Source organism: Gallus gallus, chromosome 27 (genome assembly GCF_016699485.2).
Source record: "Gallus gallus isolate bGalGal1 chromosome 27, bGalGal1.mat.broiler.GRCg7b, whole genome shotgun sequence".
Taxonomy (NCBI): domain Eukaryota; kingdom Metazoa; phylum Chordata; class Aves; order Galliformes; family Phasianidae; genus Gallus; species Gallus gallus.
In genome coordinates this window covers 3,905,729-3,930,414 of record NC_052558.1, presented here as the reverse complement: position 1 = coordinate 3,930,414, position 24,686 = coordinate 3,905,729, and the positions used below count along the sequence as shown (strand labels likewise).

Below are 24,686 nucleotides of genomic sequence, written 5' to 3'. Positions count from 1 at the left end.
CCAATGCCACATGACAGTGATTTAAGCTGATCAACGCAGGACTACTCATAACTCCGTGTTTACATTTAAGTGCGGCGATGTTTCAGCCATAAAAGCACTTTCAAACTGACATTAAGTGCGGCGTAACGGCGTTGGATTGACTGGAGTTGGGTCAGATGCTGACAAAAGGGCTGCAAGGAAGAGCTGCCGTCGCGTTGAGTGCAGCAGCATCAGCGTGGGGCTGTGCTCCTGGCATGGATGCACCACTGCTTTGCATCGTGTCCCTCGCTGATTCCCATTGATCCTGCTGGGACGGTGCCACGGGTGTGGGGCAGTGAGATGGGGGGGTCACAGCAGAGCTCCGTCTTGGGGTACCCTCTGGGTTTGGTTGCACGCTCAGCAGCCATGCAGTGCTGGTTTGCAGGTTGCTCCCTCTCACAAGCCCAACCCAATGGGGGGGGGGGGGAGAAGGGGGGGTGAGTGGGGGCACAGCCTGAACAGAGCACCTCTGAGTGCCCCCAGTGCTGCCCCCCATCCTTCGCCCTCTGCTAAGCTCTGCGCTGACCTCATGGGTTGACCCAGGGGAGGGTTATTCCGGTTCATCCCAGGTGTTGTTGGGATGCAGATGGGGTCAGGGCATTCCCTGCTCTGCCTCCAAGAGACCCCAAGACCCACAACTTTTGGGAGCACATCATAACCTTCACCCTGCACACATCCTCACTTCAGAGCTCCCACCCGCGCAGTGCATGGAGACAGCAGCAATCCCCCCCCCCACCCCCCCACCCCATGCTGTGCTGGGAACAGCGATTCCGGACCCCCTCTGGAGCACCCCGCAGAGCCCCTGGGACGTTCCGTCAGTGCCGGGGATGGGTTTCCTCATTGCCCCATAATGCCCCGCACCCACATCCACGCGTGCTTCCATGGCGCTGCGTGGGCAGCGGGGGGGCTCCCAGCTTTTCTCAGCCCCGGGGGCCGTTTTTCGCCTCTGGAAGACCCCGATGGAGGGGCGGGGGTGGTGGTGGGGGGGGGTTCGATTTTCGGTGCGGTTCTTGCGGGCCGTGCCCACACGGTGGCAATGTCCGCCCGCAGCGGGGGCTGCGCTGCGCTTTGGGGGGGGGGGGGGGGGGGGGGGGGGAGGAGGTGCGCCCGCAGGGGTCGCTACCCCGAAATGCGGGGATTGTTAATATCATCATCACCATCATTATTAGGATCGTTATCCTGATGGTTGTCGCTTTTCCCGCTCGCTTTCCCCGCGGTGCTGTCCCTGTGGATGCCCATAGGGGCTGTGGGGTTTGGGGCTGCCCCAAAATGGGAATGCCCCACAATCCAATGGGAGTTCTGAGGTTCTGAAGTGCTTTCCTGTTCCTGCTCAGGGCAAAACTCCTTCTGTCCTGCAGCAGGGGAAGGCCTGCAGAGCCGTCCTGGTCGTGAAGCATTTCAGTTCCCAGCTTTTAAGACCTTCCCTCGATCTCTCTCAGCGTTTTTATCCCTTTAACCTACGGGATAAAAGCCACCGCAGTTCATAGGAAGTCGAACCCCAACACGTTTATCTTCAGCCCTTCTCCTCCAACTGGAAGACGTATCCGGACCAATTATTTCATGGCAACCGAATCCGATCTCAGGCAGTCGGAATTTTCAACGAGGGAAAAAAAAAAAAAGAAAAAAAAGAGAGAGAAAAATAATGTTTAATCAAAACATTCCCAAACAGCCCAACTGTTAGCAACCAGCAGATGTGTGCCGTTCATTAGCCCGAATGCTCAGAACGAGCTGAGCGCACAGCCCCGCTCTGCGTGGGGGTCTGGCAGCTCCTGCAGGAGATGCCGGGCTGGGAAGGGTGGAATTATGGGATGGTTGGGTTGGAAGGGACCTTAAAGAGGTCCTAGAGCTGTAGAATGGTTTGGATTGGAAGGAAGAGCCTATGATCCTATGGTAAGGAAGGGACCTTAAAGATCGTGGGATTGCCAAATGGTTTGGGTTGGAAAGGATCTGAAAGATCATAGAAATACAGAATGGTTTGGACTGGAAGGAACCTTAAAGATCAGAGGATTGCCAATGGGTTTGGGTTGGAAGGGATCCCTGAATGGATCCCAAAGATCCCTGAATGGTTTGAGTTGGAAAGGACCTGAAAGATCATAGAACCATAGAATGGTTCGGATTGGAAGGAACCTTAAAGATCAGAGGATTGCCAATGGGTTTGTGTTGGAAGGGAACTTAAAGATCACAGGGCCATAGAATGATTCTGGTTGGAAGGGGTCTTAAAGATCCTGGGATCACTAAATGGCTTGGGTTGGAAAGGACCTGAAAGATCATAGAACTATAGAATGATTTGGACTGGAAAGAACCTTAAAGACCAGAGGGTTGCCACTTGGTCTGGGTTGGAAGGGACCTCAAAGACCCCTTAATGGTTTGAGTTGGAAAGGACCTGAAAGATCATAGAACCATAGAATGGTTCGGATTGGAAGGAAGATCCTATGATCCTATGATAAGGAAGGGACCTTAAAGATCATGGAGCTGCCAAATGGTTAGGGTTGGAAGGGACCTGAAAGATCATAGGGCCATAGAATGACTTGGGTTGGAAGGGGCCTTAAAGATCATGGGATCACTGAATGGCTTGGGTTGGAAAGGACCTGAAAGATCACAGAACCCACGTAGACAAAGCCCAGGAATGCATTGTGAAGGCAAAGGGATGCTCAGTGCTGGTCCACCTGGCTGTGCTGGCTGCATTTCGGGCTCTGCAGCTCCCAGCCCCTCCCTGTATGGGTTCTGCTGGAAGGGTTTGCTGCAGACACAGGGCTGCAGCCCTCGTATTGGCTCCTTGCATCAGGGTATGTGTGTGTGTCCCCTCTCAGTGGTTGGGAGTTGGGTCCTGGGGGCTGAGTGCTCATGTTTGTGCGTTCTGAGTGCTGTCTCTGCCCTGCAGAGGGGGTGGGTGCAAGGCTGCAAGCTGAGCTGGGTCCTGGGGTGCTCCCAAGGTGGAGAGCACAGGGGTGGGACCCATCTCCAACCCATCACCTCAGCAGGATGAGCCCCCCCCGTGTCTCACCACCCCACCCCATGGGCCCCCAGTGTGCCCAATGGCACCCCCAGGGACGGCATCAGGGGGCGAGGGGGTTCCCTTCCCCTCTGCAGCCCCTCCAGGTGGGTTGATGCCCTCTTCTCCCCCACGAGGCTCTCGAGACAAAAGCCACACCAACCACTTTTATTTCAAAACACGAAATGAAATTAACTGGGGGGGGAGGGGGGGGGGGGAGGGGGGGGAGCGCGCTCTTCTAAAGAGCACCAAATTGTGTTGCCATGGAAACGGGAGGAGAAGCCCAGTAGCTGATGCTCTCCTGGGGCTCGGGGGCCGGCTGTACCAGCCGAGATGTTTTCTCATCTATCAGTCTCCCTGCATCCAACCCCCCCTCACTCCCCCCCCCCCCCTTTGATATTTTCTCAGTGACTTTGCAGCTCTCTGCACCCACTGCCCTCTGCCAGCGCCCGTCTGGAGGTGGGGGGGGGGTTTGGTCCCCAGAGGTGAATGGGGAGAAAGCAGCTCCCCACCCCAATTCTCCTGGCTCTCCACCAGACAGGGATGGCACTGCCCAGCCCTGTTGTAGCATGTGAGATCAAAATGTGCTTTTTTCATTAAAAAAATAAATAAATAATAATACCATTTTCTTTTTTAAAAGCATCTTTGCAAACCTCACTTTCGGCAGCGCAGGGAGCTGAGAGCGTTCCCGTGCAGAGCCTTTCCTCCTTTGCCTTCCATTTTAATTGCAAAGGGACCCCGAGGTGCTGCTCTTGGGGAGCGATGGCACCTCGCTGTGCCCTCCGATCTCCCACCTGGTCCTCGCTGGCAGGTTGCTGGGAAGGGGTTTCGTCGCTGCTGCTGTTGCAGGGCAACACCTCAGGGCTGCCCTGTGTTGCTGCACGGTTGGTGCTCGGCCCCACAGCTGGGTCACAGAGCATAACACCACCATGCACAGGACGCATGGCTCAGGGCTACAGGTGCAGCACAGGGACCAGCATTGCCACCTGCTGCTGCAGGCAGGGGAGGGTAACCCATCCCCCATCCCCCATCCCCCATCATTTCTGGGCTCTGTGATAACTCTCACCTGGTGAGGAGCAGAAGGAACTGCACTCCTTTGCCTTCAGTGAAGTGGCAATTGAGATCCTTGCAAGGCCAATTGGCTCTGAAATCAAATGGCTGCAGCACATGTTGGAACACGGAAAGGTGTGGAGGGGTGGGGGTCCCCGTGTGCCCCCCGTGCTGTCACTGCTGCCTGCCCCCATACAGCTGCACTGCGTCGGGGCTGGGAGCGGTTGGCAAAGTACGGAGGGGAGGGGAGGAATACGACGGGATGTAATATTTAATTAGCCCCAAGAGAACCGTTAATTGGCAGTCTTAATTTGAAGCCTTGCCAGGGTCTGTTGTATTCCTACGCCGTTTAGCATAAAACGGGTCTCGAAGCTGATTTGTAGGTTGTGCTGATTGGAGCACCGGTGTGGGGCTGCTGAGGGGAGGGGGGGGATGGGATGGGGTGGGGTGGGGTGGGGGCACCTGACCCATGGGCTTCCTTTGCCCCCTTCCCTCTCTTATAAGGGGACATCACCATCTCCCTGCTCCCAGCTTTGCCTCTGAGGGCTCCTGAAGTGCTGAGGTTCCTGGCTGAGCACAGCACAGCCATAGAGCTGCTGAGGTCCCCCGTCCTCACCTGTGGAAGCTGTGGCAGTGGGGGGGGGGGGGGGGAGGGGGTCCGTAGCCCATCTCCTTCCTCCCATCCTCCCGCATCCGGTTTCCATGGCGACCAGGTATCTGAACCTGATTCCCATCACCCTCCCATGGCATCGCCCCCCTCAACCCGGGGCTGTGGGTGCTAAAGGGGTTGCATTGGGGCATAACCCACAGGCTTGGTATGTCCTGAGTGGGTGGTGTGAGGAAAGCTCAACTTTGAGATCCTGATGCTGTTAGCGTGGTTTGAGCTCAGAGCTGGCAGCTTCCAGGTGGCCCCGTCCCACATCTGGGTCCTTCTCAGGGCTCACCCTTAACACAGGGATGCTCTGGAATTTGCACGACTGAAGGCAATGAGAGCCAAATGGGTCCCTCAGGAGTGGCCATGTGAAAAGAAGTCTTGCCTTCGTGTTTTCCCCATCCCCATTCCCCATCCACCCAACCCAACCCAACAGGAGCCACACCAGCACCTTGCTCTCACCCCGCTTCCTCCTCCCACCACCTTTGCAGGGCGCTGCAGCCCAGCCCTGCCGATCCCATCCATCCCATACCCAGCGCCCGGCTTCCCCTCTGCACAGCTCCATGCACCGCCCCCATTAACACTGCTAATGACTGGCACTTTTCTGACGGCAGATGTGCTTGCTTTCCAGGGGAGATGGCTCTCCCTTAAAGGCATACAGCCTTGGGTGACAGCGAGCACGGAACCGCAGGAAGGCAGAGCTGGGAGGGACTGCATGAGAGCTAATTTAATTCATCCCTCGCCCCAAGGCAGGATCAAGTATTCCTATGTAACTTCTGGCAGATATTTGTCTGCCTTGTTCTTAAAAGCCTCCAGTGATGGAGATCCCACTGTGTCCCCAGGCTGTCTATTGCACGGCTCTAATAGTCCTTATTATTAGAAAGTTCCTTTCGCCATCCAGACGAAATCTCCCTCGCTGCAGTCTGAGCCCATTATTCCTTGTCTTTTCCGCAGCAGACATGAAGAACAGACAACTCCTTCCCTCCGCCACCGCAATGTGTCTCAGGGTTTGCATGGCACCTTCCCTTTGCTCTTGCTCCCTGGGACAGGCTGTGCTCTGGCTGCATGCACAGGGCAGCAGCAGCACTCCAGGCCCACGGGCAGAGCTGCAACAGCACTCTGCAGGCAGCAGTGAGCCCAGGCTTGTCCGTTTCCCACCCACCTGCCCATTTCCTGAGCTCCATCCCCTCTCTCCCCATCGCACCCCCTTTGCTCCCAGGCCCCGGCGCTGCTCCCGAGCTCTGCCCTTCGTTAGGCTGCAGCTCCCATTTGCATGCTCAATATTTAATGGCAAAGCCGCCTGACGGATCTCTTCCTCCCGTCAGCAGTCGGTGGTGTAATGATTGTTTTGTTTCGGGCTGTCAGCTCTGCAGGAGGCAGTTTGCTGATAAGCCGGGAGAAGGAATTGGGAGTTTTTTCCACACCCACCCCTCTATTCTAAGCCTGTGCACGCAGGGTGTATTTTGCAGGCGTGTAATTATTGATATTTAAGGGGGATGCCATCCCCGCCCCTCCTCCCTGCGTCCTGGTGGGGATCCGTTTGCTTTACGGGGATGTGGGACCTCCGTACACTGCAGCTCAGGTGTTTTGATCAGCACATCAGCTGGAGGGCTGACAACGCTTTGGTTCTCCTGCAGTTTGCACCCTGGGTGGGAAAAACCCCTCGTAAAGCCCCCCAGCGTAGGGGATGAGGGGATGCTGTGTGTCCCAGCAGCAGGGATGAGCCCCGGCTGCGCTCCGGCTCTGTGTGCAGGTGAATAGATGCTCTCCATCCCTCCGACCCACCCAGCAGCTCCTCCTTGGCTTCTGTGATTCACCGCATGGCTGCGGGCCGGCATTAACGGCTCACCAAGGTTTTCATTAGGGAAATTGATGAGCCGTATCATCCCGGTGCTGTTTTGGTCATCGGAAAAGCATAAATAACACTGAGACCCGTTGGTGTCTCCAGGGCAACATCCGCCATCCAACAGGTTTGTGTGCACGGTGCCCTCCATCCGCCATTCCTGCCAGCTCTCTGCTGGCCCCACTCACCCCATCGCTGCTCACCCTGAGCTCTACGGGTGCATTTGTGACTGCAGTGGGGAAACCCTCATGTTTTGCGGGTGCAGAGTGCCCGGGACAAATGCAGTGTGATGGGTGGCAGCCCCCAGCCCTGCCCCCGCCTTGCCTGGGCTCTGTTTCCTCAGGATTCACACAAATTGTTCCTTTTATTTATTTATTTATTTATTTTCTTTTCCTATAGCAAAATTGCCAGCAATTGTGCTCAGTGTGAGCCCGGCAGCGCAGCATCCTGGGATTCCTCCCCTGCCTCCTCCTTCCCCTCCCTCCCTCCATCCCTGCTGCCCCAGCAGCTCTTTGCATCCATCCCCCTTTTCCCTCTTATCAGCAACGAGACCTCTGCGTTCTGCTCCCCCCCACCCTGCCCTGAGCTGTGCATGGCTCAGGTGATGTTTCCCCTCTCCCACCTGCACCCCCCTTCTCCCTCCCCCCCCCCCCAAGTGCCCCTTGCACCCACACACCCCACCGCACTGCCTCAGCGCAGCGAGGTCACCCCCATCCAACTTACCCGGCATCCTCCTTTCCTAAGGATGCTAAAAAAGGCCCCCACGGAGCACAACAGCTTGAGGTATCCTCCCCACCACCCACCTTCCCTCCGAGGCAGGCAGGCACGAGCTGCCCAGAAATAGAGGCGGAGAGTCCCTCAAGCAGGAAGCAGATGGTGGATGGGAGCAGAGCCCGGCTATCGGGTTCTCTGCTGGCACTGTAGCCATGCAGTCGTGCCGTTGTCTCAGCCACAAAGCCTGGATTGAGCTGGGCTCGTGTTGGGCCCTGTGGGATGATGAGGGCTTTGCAACGTGGAAGGCGGATTGGGAAGGTTTCCCCAATGGTTTGAAGCTGTGGTGCTGCCTGGAAGCAGCTCTGCAGGAGAGGCAGGTGGGAACAGCAGGGGGAAACCAGGAGGGGAGAACTGCAGCACCGCTCCGGAGCACGGCTGGGTTTCAAGCTTTGGTAAATCCCTGTCCTGTGGTCAAAAGTCAGCACGGTGCAGTGGGTCCTGAAAGTGGGGCGGTGGGGCTGGGATGGCTCCCATAGCTCTGCTGGAGCCCACGTCTCCCCTTTGCATTTCTTCCATGTCCCTGCCTCACCTCCTGCTGGAAAGCAGTGGGTTGTGGGGTGGAAGTGCTGTCCTGGCTGCACCCCCCCCCCCCCCCCCCATCCTCCAAGCTGGAGGGCAAAGAGAAGTTTCTCCTGCAGGGCTGCAAGCACAGCCCAAGGTCTGCATGGGAACCAAGAGCCCTGTGCTGCAGCCAGGCTGCAATCTCCTGCCACAGCCAATGCTTTTGGGTTCCCACTTATATCTGCAGTCCCTGCGCTGGGGAAGGGGCTGTGGAGCTGCATGCAGCCGTGCAGCAATAGGAGCAGCATGGCAGGTGTTCCTGCTGGATACAGGAGAGCGCGGGCTGCCTGCATCCTTGGCTCTGTCATTGCAGGAAACCAACTTTCAGTTAAGCAGTGATTGCATGCAGGGTTTAATTAGCTCTGGCTGATGAGCCCAGCCCTGATGAGAGCACGCCAATGGGAGATGTGACTGGCATTTCTGTCCTAAACGGCATCTTATTGGGAAGGTCTCTATGGCTCAGGTGTGTGCAGGGGGCTGTGGGGTCAGGAGCACTGTGAGCACCCGTCCTCCTGCCCCGCTGCACTCATTTGGGGTGCTTTTCAGTCTGCCTTCCAGCTCAGCTCCTCTACACTGAGCTGAAGGACCTGCAGGCTTTGGGCATCGCTCCCTGCGGCCACGTCTGCCAATTCCCAGCTCTCATCCCTGCAGAGCTCTGCATCTGCCCCTTCCAGCTGCTGTCCTGGGGATCAGCCTGCCTGGCTGAGAGGCACAGCCCACCAGCGCTGCTGTGCTGCATGGGAACAGCGGAGAGGACAGAGAAAGGGCTGTAGGGGGCATTTTCCCCACCAGCTCCATCTGAACCCCTCCCAGAGAACCCCTCACACCTTTGCCTGCTGCCCTCTTACAGAGCAAAGGGACTCATGTGCAGCACGAGGAGGGCAGGCGGGCAGGCAGGGCCATGGCACCATGCAAAAGAGATGGAGGATGTGCCATCAGCACAGGAAGGACTGCCACCTCCCCGGGGAGAGGAGCAGTGCAGGCATTGAACTTCAGCTTTTCAGGAACAGACATTATTTCCCCCCCCCCCCCCCCCCGCCCAATCCCTGTACAGTTTTGACTTTTGAAAAGTTTTCCTCGTCTGTACTGGGATGAACCCAAGTTTTCTAGAAATCTTTGCCAAGAACCTTCTTTTGTATGGCAGGAGAGATAATCAACAGCGTTTGGGTTGCCAAGTCTGGATCAGGGAGTCAGTGGGAAGCAGCCCAAAGCCACATGCGCTGCTCCTGCTCCTCATGGAGTGCTGCAGAGCTCATCATCCCCAACTGCTGCTGCCTCGTCCTCCTGGAGCCACGCTGTGCCTGGGGACAGTGGTATGGGGTCAGTGGTAGGGGGACAATGGTAGGGGGACAAGAGTGGGGGAAAGGGACTGGGGACAAGGGGCTGGGGACAAGGGTGGAGGTGAAGGGGTTGGGGACAAGGGTATGGGAACAAGAGTATGGAGACGAGGGCGCAGAGAAAGAGGGTGGGGACAAAGGGTATGGGGACCACCTGGTGCTGTCCGGTGCACAGGCCCACCAGCCTGGGTGTAAGGCACAGCCCAGTAAACCCCTTCAGTCTTCCCTACGCTCAGCCCCTGGGTGCTATGGAAGTGGCCCTGTGTCCGTGGCCCCTCCTGGGGAGCTGCTCTCTGCTTGGGGGTGGCAGAGCTGTTGGTGATGGGGACCTCAGCCCCGTTCCTCCTTTCGGAGCAGTGCTGTGTTCTTACCCCACACACTGCTGACGTTTCCCCTATCCCTTCTGACCCAGATTCCCGCTCCCTTCTGCTGCAGAAATAGCCTTCAAACTCACTCTTTTCAGACATCCCCACCCCCTGAGCTGCCCTGCGCAGTGCTTGGCTCATAGGCACACCTCACCTTCCCCCACTGAGTGAGCCCTGGTGGGAGCCCTGGGCAGCAGAGACCCCCGCCCTGGGGTGGGAGGGCCTGGGCAACCTCACTGCCCTCTGCCCCACCGCCACCCCCTCCATTGCTGGGAGCAGAGGGGTTGAGCTCTCACTGCACCTCCACTGATGGATGGGGGTTGCCTGGGGGGTGCGCAGCCTCCTGGCCATCAGCTCAAACCCAGCCGTGCTCAATAACATTTAATCCTCCCCTCCGAGTCCTCTACCCCTCTCCTCTTCCCTTCTCCTTCCGTTGCTGCAGACAGCCCCATTCTGCTGCTCTGAGCAGAGCTGTGGCATTTACCCATCAGCAAGGTGTTAGCCGTGACTCAGCCTGCTCCTTGCGCTTCCCCATCCACAGAGCCTCAATCTTAACAACCCCGCTTTTTTTTCCCCCTCTTTGCTCACAATACGCCACAGTTCCTCCCTTTCCCACCCCTCCGGAGCCCACCTTGGGGTCCTGCCCAACTTATCCCCAGCAGCACGAAGCCATCCTTGACCTCAACGCTCATCGTTTTGCCCCCACTGCACCCCTGCTGGATGCAGCGCCATGCTGGCTCTTCTGGCCCAGCAATTTTGCTGCACTGCTCTTCCCTTTGTGCCTCTCTGCTGCCGTTCCTCCTCCCAGCACACACACACACACACACACACACACACACACACACACACACACACACACACACACACACACACACACACACACCAAATAGATCAGCTGCTTCTCGTGGCTTTCTGTGACCTCACCCCAGCGCTTCTCCTCTTTTAACTGTCAGCTGCTGCCTCAGATCAGCCCCTGATGATGCATCTCCATTGGCCGATGGCTGAACCTCCCTCAGCTTTCTCCTGAGCTGGTGGGGCTTTGGAGAGCCCCAGCATTGTGTGGAGGGCAGCAGGGGGTCCTACACTGCCCACAGCCCTCCCAGACACGGTGACCAATGCGATACTGGGGAGCTGAGGTCACCTCCATCACCTGTAGGAAAGCATCTGGGTGCCAGGAGACCCCTGGCTGTCCTCCCCCGGGATCCATGCAATATCTCCTGTCTGGTCAGTGCAAATATCGGTCATCTCCACCATCAGCAGAGTTGCTGCCTCTTAATGAGAAAAATCCTCTTAAAGCTGCACGAAGAAATGAAGCCTTGGGGTTTCTCCCCAGCATAGGGTGGCTGCTGGGCTCAGCGGGATGGGTGAGGATCCCATCCCGTGAGGATGCTGAGCTGGGATGCCCCGTGAGGATGCTGAGCTGAGTGTCTCCTGGGTGTCTCCTGGGTGCTGGTAGCACTGGGGGCTCTGAGGGGGTCACACACTGCAGGAGGGTTGACACTGAGAGTGAGAGACCTGGAAGGGCTGTGGGGAGGAGAAGTGGTGGGGGAAGGAGGTGCTGGGGGGGCCGGAGCAATGGAGAAGCACCAAGTAGGGCAGGGGGTTCTGGGGAGCAGAGGACCCCCAGACAGCACAGAAAGATATCAAATCCAGGGTGCAGAGGGAGGACGCCTGCCCATCCCGACCTCTTTTCCTCCCCTTTCCTTTTCTCTGCTGTTTCCTCCCCTCCTGCTCAGGTGCCCATGCATTATGCATCGACAATCCTTTGCCCACACAGCACTGGTGGGGAGCAGCCTGGCCACCACCTGATGGGAGACGGTGCCTCCTGGGTGGCATTGCCCCACACAGCTGCATGCACAGCACACAGAGCAGAGCGCAGCCCTGCATGAGACCGGGGCTGAGGACATGGGATCCGGACCCAGATCTCCCTTGTTTAATTTCCCTTCTATAACACCTGGGCAGCTCTGGGTCCCCCACCTTTGCAGTGCGGCTGCTACGAGGTGCCATGCTCAGCCCCAAAAATGCTCAGCCCCAAAACAAGCCCGTTGGAGCACAATTACAACTCACGGTCACAGCTGTCCTCAGTTGCTATGGAGACTTTTCCTCATCCCGATGCCCAGAGGAAAGCAGTGCACACACACTGATGGGGGCTGGATGGGGGCTGCTGCTCGGTCCTATGGGGTGGGCAGCACCTGGGGGGCAGGGCCTGGGCCCAGCTCTGCTTTCTGGGGGTTTTCTATGCTGGAACAAAAGTCTTTGCATCCCTAATAGCAAAAGGGATCCCGGTGCATTGCTCCAGGCTGTTCTTCTCCTTTGGGTTCCGCGCTTCTGCAGCTTCAACCCCATCGAGGTGGGGTTCTGGGGTGCAGGATGAGGTGGTCCCCTCCGTGCCCTCCGTTTGCTGCACCCACAGGGCTGCAGGATGGGGAGGCTGAGCACACAGCAGCTTTGCAGCACAGCTCCCAGCAGTAATGGGGTGCAGAGGGGCTCCGAGCGGCACCGCCGCTTCCCTGCGTGCTCCAGATGGGGAGGGACGTGGAGGCTGCAAGGGGCCCCGTTCTGAGACAGCACAGTCTATTTGCTTTGCTCACACGTCTGCCAAATACATGTATTATTTAGCTGTTATTAAGCCCTCACCCATCACTGCGAAGCTGGGCGGCCAGCTCCTCCTGTCTGCATCCCACGTGGAGCGTGCTGGGGAGATCCTTCAGGTTCTGCAGTGTTTCCCCTCCACGAAGCACCCTCTGCTGCCCACCCAGCTCCTTCCTGCAGCACTCCACCCTCTCCCTGTGCTCCCATAGGGTCACTGCTGGGACACTGCAAGGCCCCATAACGGAGGGACCTGGCACAGCCCCACACCCTTGAACTGGAGGGGGATAACACGGACCATATTTACGTTTAATCTGCACTATGGGGTGCATTATAGATGGAAACGTGGGGCAGCACGGCCAGCGTGGGCAGCACCGGGCAGCAGGAGGCTGCGATCACATGCAGTGGGGGGACAGATGTGTGTGGGATGGCTCTGCAAAGCAATGTTAAAAATACAAGCAAGGCAGACACCGCTGCTTGGGATGCTCAGAGTTTGCTTGAAAATCCCCCAACCCGGGGCGCACCTGGAGACCCTTCTGCCCTCCTCCTCCTCCTCCCCCCCCCTCAGCCCCATGCTCAGCTGGTGCTCATCAGTGCTGCTTTCCTCGCCTGCAGAGGAGATGGTGAGCTTGAAAGATGGGGGCAGAGATACGTGGGGCTGCTTCTTTGGGGTGGGTTTGGTATTGCCTTCCCTGAAGCTCCCTGTTTAATAGGGGTGTGTGTCCATCCCACTCCCCCCCAGGTGAAGTGACAGTGGGACGGGTAAGAGGAAAGCATTTGATCTACATAAGAAATGGGGGTTTGGTGCTGGGGGAGTTTGCTGTGACCAAGAGGGGTTTTGTAGGGCAGATAGGAACACCCTATTGGCATCGAGGTGTTAAACCCCTTGGGACAACTTGGGGTCTATGGCACTGATCCCCACCTGTGGGGGGGGGGGCACCTGTGGGGCTCCTGCTCCCCAAAACCTTCCTGATGCACTGCGGCAGGAGGTGCATGCTTATGGGAGAGGGGAGGTTTGCCAACTGAAGGCAAAGTGTGCCCAAATTTCAGCCAGGGGCCTCGATCCCGGCCCCACAGAATGGCTCGGGGTCTCTTTGCTGCTGGGATGGATGGGAGGAACACGAAGGCTGAGCCTCAGTTATTTATGGCACGTCTCTTTTTTTTCATCTGATCTGTCCTTAAAAGTCCTTTGGATCCCCCCGGTCCCACCCCAGACCCACAACAGCCTTCTGTCTACCACTGCAGCCCCTTCTCTGCCCCCTCCACAGAGGGAGCTGTGCAGAGTCACCCCCCAGCAGCCCATTGCCTGCATGGGGCTGGGCAGGGGGCTTCGGGGCAGCCCTGCTTCCCTTTCGTCTGGGAGGAGAAGAGCTGCAGCTCTGCAGGGTTTGGTGCTGGGAGCACCCTGAGGGGCAGAGCTGTCCCTGATGGGACCCCAACCCCACAGCTCGGTGTGGGTCGTGGCTGTCGGCTCACTGCTGCCATGGCCACGTGGTTACCCACGACCTCTGCTTTCCTCTTTCAATTCAATCCCTGTCCCTCGTGGCTGCGGGACCTTCCCTCTGCAAAGCCTCGGATAACAGAAAGAAACAACCTCGTGCTCCATCAGGCTTCCTTCCACGGGCTGCTCCTACAGTGTCGTTGGCTCCCGGTGCTGCTTCATCCCGCTCTGCCCATCCCCACGTGCCTTAACAGCTTTGGAGGTGGCCCTGTGCTATCCGGAGTGCGAGGTGGTAGGAAGGAGACCAGCAAAGGTCCGTAACCCCTCTGCTGATGAGGATGGAGTGCTTGTTTAGTCCATTTGAGCTTTCAGATATTTCTCCTTAATGTGTTTTTGAAACGACTGCAGCTCTGAAGGGAATATGTGACTTGTTAGAGAATAGATGTGCCGATTAGGCTGCGTTTCAGCGCGTTTAGAGACGTCTCAGCACCTCCCTTGGATCTGCTGTGATCAAAACTGCTGCTTCCCTGCGAGCCGGCAGCTGTCAGAGCTGCCCTGGGGGGGGGGGTTGGCATCGCTGTGGGGGTCCTGGGGGGCAGCTTTGGGCATTGCTGGGGCTGTGCAGGCTGTCCTTGCTGTTTCCAGCTGCTCGGTGTGATGTCTGTTCTGGATCTGAGTGGCTCGTGGTGGCCTTGCATGGTCAGCTCCTGCGTTGCAAGGGAGCATTTTCCACTTTGCTGCTTGAGGTTTCGCCCTGGTGCTCTGCGTTTCCCACCCCACGGTGAGCAGCAGTGTGGGGTCTGCAGTGGGGAACAGTGGGGAGGGGGGGGGGAGAGCTCTGTCCCCTGCAGGGTATCTGCTCCCCAAAATGCAGGGAGTTTTGGGCCTTCTTGGCAGCATCTCTGCATGCAGCGCATCAGGGCCAGGTCCTCACTGAGACATTGAATGCCAGGGGGAACACGGGCTCCTCTTGTCTGACTGCCAGTGTGACACAAACTGGACCATTTCACTCTGCATTATAAGCACTTCACCTCTTATTACATCTCCGGAGCGCTCCCAGGTCTAAGAGCAGCTCAAGGGTCTCTTTCCATCCAGATTTTCATTCATGATTTTTCCTCCCTCTCTCCTTTCTCCCCCCGTGGCAGGACACTGTTTCAGGGCTGCAAACTGAGGCAACGTTGGCATGGAGTGCATCACCGAGCAGGGACAGCCTGCACATTGCACCCCCCCGGCCTCTGCGTGCCGGGCCATCCTGCCGCCAGCAGCACGTCAGCCCCATCAAGATGCACTTTGCTGCTGCTGCAAAAAGGCTTTTGCCCCACGGATGTGCTCTAATGGAGCAGCTCTCCCTGTGCCACCGGGCAGTGGCTCTCCCTTAATGCAGCGCTGCAGGGGAAGGGGCTGCTGGGGTGAGTCGGGGTCTCCCCACTGCTGTCCCTGGACTGGGAAGGACTGGCGGTCCCACAGCCCCCAGGGATGGGATCCACGCTGATGTGGGGGGAAGAAGGGGGGAAATTTGTGAGCCCACCTCATCAGTCTCTGGAAACTGTGCAAATCAAAGCACTGCTTGCCTTTATTGTTCCTGCTCTGTCCCTGCCGTTACCTTCTGGACTGCAGGGTGGGGTTTGGGGTTTGGGTTTGACCATCGAGGTGCCCACCGGGGCGATGTGCCACGGGAGCCCTCCTTGCACCCATTGCGTGGTGCCTGGGCAGGGGCTGCCCTCCTCTGCTCTGCAGCACCGCTGCACACGGGCTGAGCCCCTGCATGGATACCCCCACACAACCACAGCGCTTTGCTGCAGAGGGTCTTTGCTTGCTCGTGGGGCATTGCCAGCTGCCATGCCATGGGGAGGTCACGCTGGATGCATTATTCGGGAGCTGCTGGTCCCTCAGTTGCTGCCAGGACCCCACCCCATTTTCTCCTGCCCCCCCCCCGACCTCCGTTCACAACAAAACCAACGCCGTGCAGCCCGGCAGCGCGCTGCCCACCCCGCCCCTCTCCCAGGAGGTGGGCAGCCGCCGTTCCCACCGTCCCCTCCTGGCTGTTCCTCCCTCACCTCACCCATGGCCGCTTCCCCCGCGCACCGCCGTGGCTCCGATCCCCACCCCCGACACCCGCTCGCCCGGCAGCCGTTCCGGTCGCCCATCTCCAAATCCAACGGCGGGGGACCTTTAAGAGGGAGCGGAGAGGGGGAGCGTCTCCCCGCACATTAATCTATCATGAGCTAATGTGTTTTTCCCATTTGTTCCTTTGTACAGCGCCGGGCTGCGCGCTCCCACGCGCACACACCCGGCGCGCTCCCGTTCGCTCGCGCTCCGTCTCCGTCTCCCATGCGTGGCCGGGCCTGAGCCGGCGGCGGACGGCAAGGAGCGACCGGAGGGAGCGAGCGGCGGAGCAGGATGGGGAATACACCCTCTCAAGGCATGTCACTCTCACTATGTGCATCCATTCTTAAGTAGCAGGTATTTTGTTTTTATTCGTGTGGTTTTTTTTCCTCCTCCTCCCTCCAACGTCGCCCCGGTGCAGCGTTGCCGATGCGCGCCGGGTTGCGGGGCTGTGCCGGTTGCGGGGCTCGGCGCTGCGGGGTTCGGGGTCGGGGTGTGGGCGCAGCTCGGGGCCGGGCGTTGCGGGGCTGGATGGGATGCTCGCAACGATCCGCTTTGTGGCGACGGCTCCGCAGCGCTGTGCTGAAGCCGGACCGGGCTTCGGGTTCCATTCCCCGGCGCCCCCCCCCCTCCCCCCCCACCTGCTCCTCGCCCCTCGTACGCTGCCCGATGGGCACAACGGCAGGACGAGCCGCTGCGGGTCGCCCCTCGGTGCTATTTTCAGCATCCTTTCAGGAGGAGGAAAAATCTGGCGCATCCCGGGCTGGGCTCGGGCGTGGGGGGAGGTGGCGGGGAGGGAAACTTAAAATAACTCCAAAGGCTGCGTGCCTCCCCCCTCCCCCCACCGCGCCGTGCAGCGGGTCCATCCCCCGCGTTCGGGGCTGAAGGGGGGGGGTTGGGGTCGCGGCGTGGGGCTGCGGTGCCCGTGGGTGGGGGTCCCTTTGTCTGCCCTCGCCGCGGGCAGCGCCCAGCCCTCGCCCCGCAGCCTCTCCCCTCTTTGTTCTCTGCGATTTTGCTCTGGCTGCGGTGAAGCGGGTGGGGAGGGCGATGCTGTGCCCCCCCCACCAACCCCCGCCTCCCCTTCGTGTGCACCCAACTCGTGGGGAAGTTGGGTTGGGTTATGCGTGGCCGTAGGAGAGCGCCCTGCAATGGGAGGGGAGAAGGGGGCTGCATCCAGCCGGCTCCTGTCTGGGGATGGGAGGGAGGGGACTCCGGGCTGGGCTGATACCTGCGATATCTGCGTGCCCCCTCCCCTGGCACCAGGGGAATTCACACCCAGGGACCCCGAGCTTGCTCATGGTCTCCCCGCCCAGATCTGGGGACGCCGATGTTTCTCAGCCCCTCCGCGACTTTCGTGCTGGTGTGGGGGCTGCTATGCAGGATCCGAGCTGCCCGAAGCCTCCCGATCGCTCCCACCCCAGCGGTGGCTCTTCCCTCATTTTAATGAGGAACGCATTTCCAGTGTGCTAATTATTTCCCACCAGACTGCCCCTGTAGCCGCCAGCATTTGCATGCCCATGGAAATGGCTCCGTGCGCTCCTGACGGGCACCTGGGGACAGCGGGTGGGCTGCAGACCCCCCCCCGGCCATGGCAGGGCTGCCTTTGTGCCAAAGGGCCTTTATTTGCTAGCAGTCAGTCCACCTGCCCTGCTCGTTGTCGAGGAAATGCCCCTGTGCACTGGGCTGGGGTGGGCAGTGTGGTTGACTCCAGCTGTGGGGGTGATGCTGGGACCCGGTGTGGCCATCACCCCGGGCCGGTGCTGCTGGTGCTTGTGGTTGGGTTGGTGTCAGAGCTCCCTGTGTGACCTTGGGCACGCTGCTTGGCTTCCCTGATGGTTATTTTTTCCCTCTTTGGAAAGGTGGATAAAGGCTCGTTTCTGCCACACAGTGCTTCAGAGGTGGGGATTTGGCTGTGCCCCCTCCCCCAAATCCTCCTCCTCCCCTCTCCCATGCAAGCATCAGCCTCACAGCCAAGGCCCAGCTGGCAGGAAACACCCACCCATGCCTTTGCTTTCTTTTTCCTCTAAGAAATTCTCCTTGCTGATGCTTTGCCCTGGGACCAAGGGTGCCCTGAGTGGGGGCTGCTTTGGCATCGACCAGAAGTGCTGGTCCCCATGGACTGTTGCCATGGGGCTGGACCAGCCCTCTACCACAGGGAGTGGGGAGGGAAGATGCAGCCCAGCGGTGCAGGCTTTAATTATAGAAATTGATTCCCCTCTTTGCCATGCATCGATCCCAGTTGGGGCGCACAGCAGCTCCCCGTGCCCCAGGGGTGCTGCCTGGCACACATGGATACGCATGCACTGTGCCCGTGGTGTGGAGCAGGGATGGGGCTGTGGGGCACATCCCCACACAGCCAGGGAGGGGATCTCGGGGTCCTGAGAGGTGGTGAGTACAAAGAGGTGCCCCCAGGGTGCTCTGTGCACAGACAAGCCTGCTGAGGCTCCTGCTGTCAGGGTGTTATTTCAAGCTGTGCTGGAGAGAAAAGGAGGGAGGCTGCAGGCAGGTTTGGAGAGGCCCTTGGGTGTGGATGGGGAGGAGGAAGGATGCAGCTCACCTACAGCTCTGTAGGGATCCTCTTGCTCTGCCCTGTGCTGGGGATGTGTCCCCACACCATCCCAGCTGGGCACGAGCTGCTGGTCCCAGCCCAGACCTCTGGCAAAGCAGTGCGCTGCAGGCTGGCACCCCCTGCCCGGGGGTCTACACACAGGAAGGGGCAGTATGAACACAGTGCTGGGCAGGGAGAGCTGTGGGGAGGCAAGCTCTGTGGCTGTGAGGTGCTTGCGCTCCCAGTGTTGCTCCATGGGCTCTTTCTCAGCAGCTGCATTCACATCCTGGGGCAGTTCTGCTGGGGGAGGCGAGCAGTGCCTGCTTGGAGATCCCGGGTGTGCAGAGCAGAGGCCACCCCGTATAGCCTTGCAGAACAATTGGGACCACAAAGCGGCAAGCAGTGCTGTTGGCATCGCTTGCGGAGCTGCAGCTCTGAGGGGAGAGCACTCTGCCACCCATCAGCTGTGCCTGCTGCCATCAGAGCCCTCGTTAACCCCCCCCTCCTGGCTGTGCCAGGCTGCAGGTGCACCGAGCCTCAAAGAGGCACTCAGCAAAGGAGCTTAAATGCTTGTTAAAATATTACTGATTTGCTCCTCGCCGCCCAATGGGGATAATAAAACTTTGCTGTCAGCTGTTTTTATTTCTTTTTTTTGCCCTCCCCCTGCACGGTTTCCACTTTCAGGGAAAAAAAAATATGCAAATGAAGGATTTAAATTCCATTTATTTATTTCTTTTAAATTCATCTCCAAACAGAAGGACTGATGGAGAGGGCCGGGTGGGGGCGGGAGGAAGAGGAAGGCGGAGGGACAAACACTTCTGGTTTGTTTGTTTTTCTCTTTTCCCTGTGCTGAAATGTTCTGATTGCAAAGGGGGGGTGGGTAAGGGAAGAGGATGGGTTTGAGCTCCTCGCAGAGCTCACAACGCTGCGCTGGGAAACGGAGCATCTGCTCTCCAACCCCAAAGAGGGAACTGATGTCACAGCCCGAACAGGGGAGGTGACACGGACAGAAGCTGCTGCTTGTGCCAACCCCACCCCGCAGCCCTTTGCTGGGGTGGTCCCATCCTGCTCAGCCCCGGGGGAGGGACGGCCAGAGGAGCTGTGAGCAGAGCTCACATCCCCATCCCGCTCCTCCTGGGCTGCAGCGGGGCCTGCAAGCAGCCGCTTTGGCTGCTGGCGTAGGATCTGCTCCCGCTCGGGTTGGCACGTTTCAATTACGGCCCATTAAAAGCTTCCACATCTCAGGAGCTGCCCAGATTTACGGCTGCCATCCCGGAGCTCAGGGCTCCTTCTGTGCCCTGCGGTGCAGCAGTGGCTCAGGGCTGTGCTGGTGGCGTTTTCCTCGAGAGCACTTTGGAGTCAGAGACATCCAAACCTTCAGGCCGGTGGCTCTCATTTGTTGGCCCCGTTACCACGGAGGCAGCGATGCTCGAGGTGCAGAGGGGAGGCTGTAACCCCCGACCCAGCAGCGAGGCTCAGGGAGATGGTGTCGAATAGTGGCTGTGGTATCTGTGCTGGGCTTTGTGGTTTGGTTTTTAAATGGGACGTTTGGGGTTGAAATGGGACTGGAGGCAGCACGGCGGCGGCTCACGTGGACCCGGCAGCGTGGCGTGGGGGCAATGGGATGGGGATTCAGAGCAGCGTTTTTCCCCACGTGGGATCCCCCCTGTTTACAATACCCCCTTCTGCAGATGGGGGGCGGGTGGGGGCGGAAGGGATGGAAAGGAGGGGCGCATCCAGGGCCGCGCGGTGGGAGCCGCGCTGGGCTGCGGCGCAGGGATGCGTGGCCCACCCTCGCCAAAGGGCAGATCTGCTCTCCTCCTCCTGCAGCGCCATCTCTCGCTGCCGTCTGCATGGGCTCAGCCGGGGCTCAGCGCCCGTGGAGCCGAGGCGGTGCGGGTGTGAAGCACCACCTGTCAGCAGCTCCTGCTGCGGCTGCCGGAGCGCTTGGCAAGGGCAGAGCTGGAGACGGATGCGCTCCTCTCCCGTGTTATTTGGAGGGATGCTGTCACGGCACTCAGGGCTCCTATTTGGCTCGGTGGTTTTATGGTAATGAACGAGCTCTGAAAAGAGAAGGGGAAAAAAGTGTCACTTTGGATCTTCACGCATGGAAAAATACAGCACCTCCCTCCTGCAATTAGAGCCGGATCTCGGGGAAAGCACACTGCAGGGCACGGGCAGCCACCCCGCAGCAGCACTGCCGGCTCCCACCCCTCCCTGCCCACCCCTGCCCTCTCCTGCCTTCCCCATCCCACCCCCAGCCATGTGCCATTCCCCCACGGGGGTCATCCAGCACCGCTGCACTCCTCTTTGCCCATCGCTGCATCGCAGTGCCCGCAGCACGGGCTCCTGCCAGCCCTGTGGGGGTCCCCTCTGGATGTGGGGACGTGGCACTTAGGGGCACTCCTACATGTCCCCGATGCCAGCAGGAAGTGGCAGAGCAGAGGCAGCACTGCCAGCTCGGCCGTGCAACAGGTGTTACCCCGGCGCTGCCGGAGGATGCGGAATCTGTCTCATTTTGGGAGGATTAATGATTCCGACATCGTTTGAAAAACATTATATGGCTCATTAAAAACACATTGCCCAGACCAAACAGAGCGAGTGAGTGTTCCCACACCGCCAGCCGCCTCCCGGTGCCAGCCTGTGCCATCGCCCTGCACCCTCTGGGCTGTGAAGATGATGGTGAGGCCAAAGGCTGCGCTCAGACCCTGCCCACAGGGCACAAAGAGGCAGCCTTTGCCCTTCTCCCTCCTCCAGCTGCTCCTGCGGGGAGCCGACTCGGGCTGTGCGTCCCTTTGGGGCTCTGTGGCGCTGCTGCGGTGTGGATGCGCTTTGGGAACAGCCAGGGGTGTGCATGTTGGCTGCGTGCTCTGCCTGCGCTTCCCTGGCAGGTGGGAGCTCCCAAGGATCCCTATCCCCCCCCCCCCCCCGGGGCACCGATCCTGGGGTGGGATGGGGGGGAGCAGTGTGTCCCCATCCCCCTTCTCCCTCCTCCCTTCCCACACGCCTCCTCCTCCCTCTCGCCTTCGCCGCTTCCTTTCAGCTCTATTCGTGATGATTGGGGGGGGGGAATCAAGGAGGAGAGCAGTTTGGGATTTTCAATCCTTCCTCATCTGCTGTGCTGCGTGAGAGGCAAAGCCTCTGAAGGACACTCAAGGGCACTGCGTGGCACTCCCACTGCTCCCTGCCCTCCTCCTCCTCCTGCCCCAGCCATGCGCAGGGCACGCGGTGCAGAGCAGCGCCTTCTCCCCGCACTGGGTGACGGTGACACCCCGGATGGGTGGCGGGGAGCTGTGCTCCCCCCTTTGAACGTCCTCAGGTTGCTCACTCTAATGGGATCCCGTTGCCATGACTTTGCACTGGGGTACAAAGGAAACCGGAATGGGTCGGGGCATCGCCACTGCGGTTTGGGTGCTGCTCAGGTCTCCGTCCCCAGGATTTGGTGACCTTGTGGGAACTGCCTGGCAGTGCAGCATCCCGGCCAAAGCATCCCCGGGAAGGTTGTGATGCTCCACAGGTGATGTTCGGCTCTTCCCATCTCCCAGTCCCTACTCCCCAAGAAAGCAATCCGTCGTCTCCCTTCCATGCTGAGGGGCTCAGGGGGCAAATCCTCAACGTGAGGTCTCCTGGGGCAAAGCAGCTTGGGGGCTTCGCCACTGGGCCAGCCCCCCTCCTTTAGCCCCCCTCTGGGTGCCCCTCACCCCATCCTCACAGGGGCTGCTCCGTCCCATGGCCGCCAACCACCACGAATTCACCGCCCAGCATTTCCTGGCTCATCCCAAAACACAGCATCCGTAATTAAACCCAAAGCTCCGTTATCGCACCCAATTACCAAAGCGCATTTTGGAAGGATTTTCCACTTTGCATCGTTTCTCTTTCCATTATTATGCCTTTAAGTTTATTTACTCACTCTGGGTGTGAAATCCATCCCCGGACCACGAGGCTTTGGATGAGCACCATGGGGTGCACAGCCCCTCCCTGTGCCCATCTCAGCACTCCCATAAGCGGGGGGCAATGCTGGGGTCCCTATCCGTGGGGCGCACCCCACGCTGCCATCCTCAGCTACTTTCTGCTGCAGCTCTTTTGTTTCGGACCCATTGTGTGTTTGCTTGCTCTGATGTATTTATTTATTCCCCTCCATCCCTGGCGAACTTTTCCGCCCGGATCGCCTTCATTCATGAATCTCCTCCTTTCCTGTCCCTAACCAGGGCTCGATCGCATTGCAGGAGGGAAGAAGCCAGGACTCTGTTCCCTTTGTTTAAAGTCACCAGGTTAGTACCGGGGCCGGGGGGCCAGCACTGTGCTCCTGCCCACCCCCCTTGTCTCGTGTTCCGTGTCCGCTCCCCCCAACCCCCCCCCCCCAGCAGGAAGGCACCGTGCCCTGCTGCCCACATGGAACCTGATGGACACTGGGACTCCCACCCTCTCTGCAGGGGGTGTGGGGGCTTGGAGCTGGGACCATACATCCAGACAGAGGTGTTGCCCACCCGGCACAGCCTGCAGGGTTTGGGCTTTCCTTGCTGGGATGGGAGGGGAGGTTTCTGCAGGGAGAAGGAGCAGCGCGGGCTCTGCGGGGGTGATGTGAGGAGGCAGCTGCCTCCGTTGGGAGCCAGCTGTGCAAGTGTGGATGGCTTAGGAGGAACTGTGAGAGGGGAACGCGGTGGAATCTGTTCAGTAGCAACCCCTGCTGGGTCTGTCCTAATAATAGATTTTCTCTCCGTGGCGTCTGTTGGCCTCTGATGGGCTGGGTGGTGTTTGCATCGCCGCAGACGGTTGCGGTGCCTTGGCACAGGTTTTGGCAGCTGGGGGGGGGCTGAGGGTGCACCGAAGAGCTTTAGGGACTCCTAAAGCAGTCCCAGCCCAGGAGATGGGGGAACCGCAGGGAGATCCTGAGCTGAGAGCCCCTTCCCCTCGGCCACGTGGGTGCACCGTCCCATCCCTGCGCCCCCCGCTTTGCTTTCCCACACCCGTGGCCAACCCCATGGCTTGGAGCTGCTGGGTTTCTGGTGCTGGTTTGAAGGGAAGGGGAGCTGCACATGTGAGGGATGTGCTGTGTGAGCCGGGAGGTGCCCAAAGCTGGAGGACGCCCGGCTCACCGTGCGCTTTGAGGTCGTAAAGGCTGGAGGAGAGCACAGAGCTCATCTGGTCTGACCCTCCCGTCACCGCAGCTCCCGCTGTGTTGGGATGCGTGCGTCAGCATCAAGGGGTGAAGCGAAGTGCTGCGGTCTGTGGGCTCTATAGGGTCTGATGGATAAGTAGAGCCCGTAGGGTCTGTAGGGTCTGAGCGCTCTATAGGGTCTGTGGGCTCTATAGGGTCTGATGGATAAGTAGAGTCCGTAAGCTCTGTAGGGTGTGTAGGCTCTGTGGGGTCTGAGGGCTCTGTAGGGTCTGTGGGCTCTGTAGGGACTGAGGGCTCTATAGGGTCCGTGGGCTCTATAGGGTCTGATGGATAAGTAGAGTCTGTAGGGTCTGTAGGGTCTGTAGGGTCTGAGGGCTGTATAGGGTCTGAGGGCTCTATAAGTTCTGTGGGCTCTGAAGAGTCTGTAGGCTCTGAGGGGTCTGAGGGCTCTATAGGGTCTATTGGCTCTGTAGGGTCTGTGGGCTCTTTCCCTAACCACAGAGGACCCTTCCCACACCCAGTTTGACCCCACCTGTGCTGTGCAGTCCCAGCAGTGACTCTTGCAGCAGCACCACCACCTGTGGCTGAGCTGGGGGTTGACTTTCCCATCTCCCTGCCTTGATGTAAAGGTGGGAAGCGATGGCCGCCCTTTGGTGCAGGCTGTTCCGGCCCCGTTAGCACATCTGCCGTCTCCTGTCTGTGTTTCTGACGCTCCAACTTCCAGCTATCAGATCTTGTTCTGCCTTTGTCTGAGCAAGATTAAAGGGCCCCCCGCTCCCAGAAGCCGCATCCTCACGGGGTTGAGCACACGGGCAGCACTGAGGTCACCCCACGGCTCTGTAACGACTCCCGCTAATGAGCTCATCTCATGGGAAGAAAGGCAGCTTCACCCCTTCCCAAAGGCTGCGAGCCCTGGCTGGGAGCTGCCCAAAAAACCAGCAGGAAGCAGACGGTCCTTTTGTCCCACGTTGTGTCCAGTGCGACATGGGGTCACCCTCAGTGGGGTCACCCTCAGTGGGGTCACCCTCAGTGGGGTCACCCCTCCCCGTGTTGCTCTCTCCATCCATCCCACTGCTCCATGCAGAGGATGCTGGAGCAGCCCACACGGAGTGCTCGCTCCCCATCACACCTCCCCCCCCCCCACCCCCCAAAGAGGAATCATTCACAGAGTCAACGGCTTTTTAATATCTCCGCGCTTTAAGTCAATTTTCAGTGCACTCGTCTGCCTTTTAATTAAAATCATTGCTTCTCCCCCGCACGCGTTTCCCTCCTGCTTCTCCAACCTGCAGCT

General features: G+C 59.2%; 1 protein-coding gene across 4 annotated transcripts in view; it reads left to right on the top strand.

The window, feature by feature from the left end:
* The first annotated feature begins 15,953 nt into the window (after positions 1–15,953).
* Positions 15,954–24,686, top strand: part of SRCIN1 (SRC kinase signaling inhibitor 1) — a 52,940-nt gene continuing 44,207 nt past the window's right edge. For 2 of the 4 annotated variants that reach the window (XM_025144107.3, XM_040653329.2), the window contains exon 1: positions 15,954–16,044. In XM_025144107.3, the coding sequence (XP_024999875.2) occupies positions 16,023–16,044 (22 nt within the window). In that variant the 5' untranslated portion in view covers positions 15,954–16,022. Of the gene's footprint in view, positions 16,086–22,484; positions 22,548–24,686 lie in introns of all 4 variants that reach the window. The other 2 variants (XM_040653326.2, XM_040653327.2) reach the window with 2 other exon arrangements.